Source organism: Salvia hispanica, chromosome 4 (assembly GCF_023119035.1).
Source record: "Salvia hispanica cultivar TCC Black 2014 chromosome 4, UniMelb_Shisp_WGS_1.0, whole genome shotgun sequence".
Classification (NCBI taxonomy): Eukaryota; Viridiplantae; Streptophyta; class Magnoliopsida; order Lamiales; family Lamiaceae; genus Salvia; species Salvia hispanica.
In genome coordinates, this window is record NC_062968.1 from 18,400,159 (window position 1) to 18,403,335 (window position 3,177).

Genomic DNA, 3,177 nt, shown 5'->3' on the forward strand with positions numbered 1-3,177 from the left:
GATCATCAATTACATGTTAGGTCATCCTTAACAATACAATCATACGTATTACCAAAATAAAATATGCTCAAGTCTCAATATACATGGATTTCTTAGTTCATACTGCATTTAAGAAATCCAAATTTCCTGTCACAAAACGCCACGCAGCAAAATTAAATGAACGGATGGCGACAAGATGATTTCATTTTCATTACTACTAATAATAAACATATGCAATCATGCATGCCCTAAACTAGTATAAATACAAGCCACCCTTGCTAGTTTCCTCCCACACCAAAACACAAACATTGAAAAGCAAGAAACCCTAGCTAGCCATGGCTCCCCAAACCACCCATTTCAGCTACGACTTCTACAAGCCCGACAAACCGACCGACCTAATCTACCAAGTCGACACCCACTACCCGAGCGAGACCCCCGTCCTCCGCCTCACCAAAACCAACGACCAGGACGTTCCACTGGAGTGGAGCACCGGGCGAGTCCTCTACTCCAAAACCGTCCCTTTCGGGCACGCAGCCGACTTCACCTCCACCGTCAAATTCATCATCAGACCCAACAGCACTTCCCCACAGGCTGACGGCCTCGCCTTCTTCATAGTCCCCAATGGCCACCACTTCCCCTCCCAAATTGGCGGCAACCTCGGCCTCTTTGAACCTCCCACCTCCAAATCACCGCACGTGTTCGCCATCGCCTTCGACACCTACTCTGACAACCCGGACTATGTCAACCTTGGAATCGACATCGAGTCCAGGAAACCCTCGGCTAAGGCGCAGGTCCCCATCAGCTTTGTTGGGAAGGAGCTCACTCTTAATGTCTCCTACGTCTCCGCCACCAAAGCAATCAGCGCCTCTGTCACTGATGGATCGCAGACTTTCCCTGTCACTTTCGCCTACGACTTGAGCCAGATTCTCCCTCCCAGCGTTCAAGTCGGGCTCGCCTCCTCCACCGGTGCTTACGTCTCAGTTCACGACGTCAACACCTGGGAATTCGATTCTACCATCCCGTGATGGCCCGCATTTCACTATCGCATCGTTTTGTTTTGCTCAAAGTCCATCTACGTCTAGTGTTTGTGTGTCTCTGTGTGTGAGAATAAGGACTAGTGTTGAGCTTTCTCTTCTATATTTCTCAATGTATGTGTGTCATATGTTCCTATCTTGATGGGAGTAATGAAATAGTACTATTTTCTTTGAGGCATTTTATCAAACACCGGAGCAAAACATGGTTCTAAGCTACCACTATCACTTGACAATTGACATGTTTCTTTGTCAACTAATTATTGCTTACAATTATATGGCATGTTTCGACGATCAAGAAAGCTATAGTATGTAGGAGTATTAATTAAATTGAGTCAACGTCGATTTCAAAACATAGAAGGGTATATACACGTTTCCTTTTGGTTGTCCCATTAAAGTGAAAGCGTTTCCTAAAAACTAATTAACTCTATCTCTACTTTTCATCTCTCTTACTTTACTCTCTCTTCATTAACTCACAAAACAACTCAACAATAAATCTCGTGCCGATTCCCAAATGTTTCATTTTAAGTGGGACGGAGGGAGTATTAATTTGGTAGGACTCCGTTTTTACAATATTCGAGGGAAGAATATATAGTGAAAAACTCAAAAAAATAACCTATATGAAATTATGCTAGCTCAATGCCTTAATATATTAAATTACGAAAATAAAAGTAAACTAAGCAAGAAATTCACCTACATAATGACCGTATTTAGTTTGACTATCTTTTTATGATCCCGGAAAGAATAGTAAAAAATTTGAAAATTAAAACGGATATAATCACGCTCGCCACTCTAATTTAATCAAATTACAGAATAAAACATAACCAAGGACACAAGATATGAACCCTAGATTCCGTAATTGTCTTGCCATGAAGATTGAAGAAGTTCTTCAATGTCTTGCACTTTTCCTGATCTTATGCATCATAAATTTTATACATTATGGTTAATTTATTGCAGAAGTATTAAATGTTGAAATTCATATATATATTTACTAGGCTAGCCTTTTTCCAGAATCAAACTAAAATAAACCCTTTAATAGTCATTGTTAAGTTGATGTAACTCTTTTTGATGAGAGTTCTTGATAAAACAAAGCGAGGACAATATTACCTAGAGTATTATTTTGAATTAATGATCGATCCTTATGATCCAACCACACTTCTAAATTCTATCATTCATCGATACACACCATATGACTCAAACTAGGGTCTAGGGATTAGCTTTTTTTTTTCTTGGAATTAATTATTTTTCGATGATTATGATATAAAAGAGAGGATAATGTTTATCTTTGGTTTGACTAAGATAAAACAAAGATGCGATGATGATAAATGCAACATCATGAATTGTGACGAGGCATGGTGACGTCTAAACCTTTTAATATAATGACGTAATATCTCTAATTGTATGATTATCTCAGTTATGTAATTTAATCCATTTAGTTTCCTACAAATTAAATATGATATCTCACATGTACTGATAAGAACTTGCAACCGACATATTCTTATAATTGTGTATAAACAATAAACAAATAGTATCAAATTATTGCCTCCTTATCAACATTATAATTACATTTTTTTTAATCCTTAAAATAAAAAATAGTTTGTGGAGATTTTTAATATTTTGTCTAACTATTTTTAGTTTAGTTTCTAGCTAATATCAATTCTTCTAGAGTCTCTTATTAATTCATAAACTAAGCAAGTATTTAAAGTTACCATATGACTTGTATTAATTTGGCAGGACTCCGTTTTTACAATATTCGAGGAAAGAATTGTAAAAATCTCAAAAAACAACCTATATGAAATTATGCTAGCTCAATGCCTTAATATAATAAATTACGAAAATAAAATTAAACTAACCAATACCAACTTCTTGGTAGTTATGAAGGTGTATTATCCATCTTGTGGCCAACAAGAAACAAGTAAGAGTACAGTAAACTTTTTGATATTTAAGATAAAACATAACTAAGATCTTGATACCTAAGACACAAAACCTAGAGAGTAATGACGTTCTTCAATGTCTTGCACTACTGATCTACTTATCCAAGTCATTCATGGCCCGATCACTCGTCGAATAGTTGTATTCCTTCGAACCCTGGCGTTGTGGAATCCAAGATCAACATCGATTTCATGCATATGGTTCGTATTTGTAACATATTTATCACAGTTCAGTG

General features: G+C 37.0%; 1 protein-coding gene across 1 annotated transcript; it reads left to right on the forward strand.

Annotated features, from left to right (window-relative positions):
* The first annotated feature begins 314 nt into the window (after positions 1-314).
* On the forward strand, positions 315-1,004 carry LOC125220536 (bark agglutinin I polypeptide B-like). Its single transcript, XM_048122698.1, has one exon. The coding sequence runs from the start codon at positions 315-317 to the stop codon at positions 1,002-1,004; it is 690 nt and encodes a 229-aa protein (XP_047978655.1).
* Positions 1,005-3,177: the final 2,173 nt, after the last annotated feature.

Coding starts and splice junctions, on each gene's coding strand:
- LOC125220536 (XM_048122698.1), top strand. CDS start 315: ATGGCTCCCCAAACCACCCATTTCAGCTACGACTTCTACAAGCCCGAC.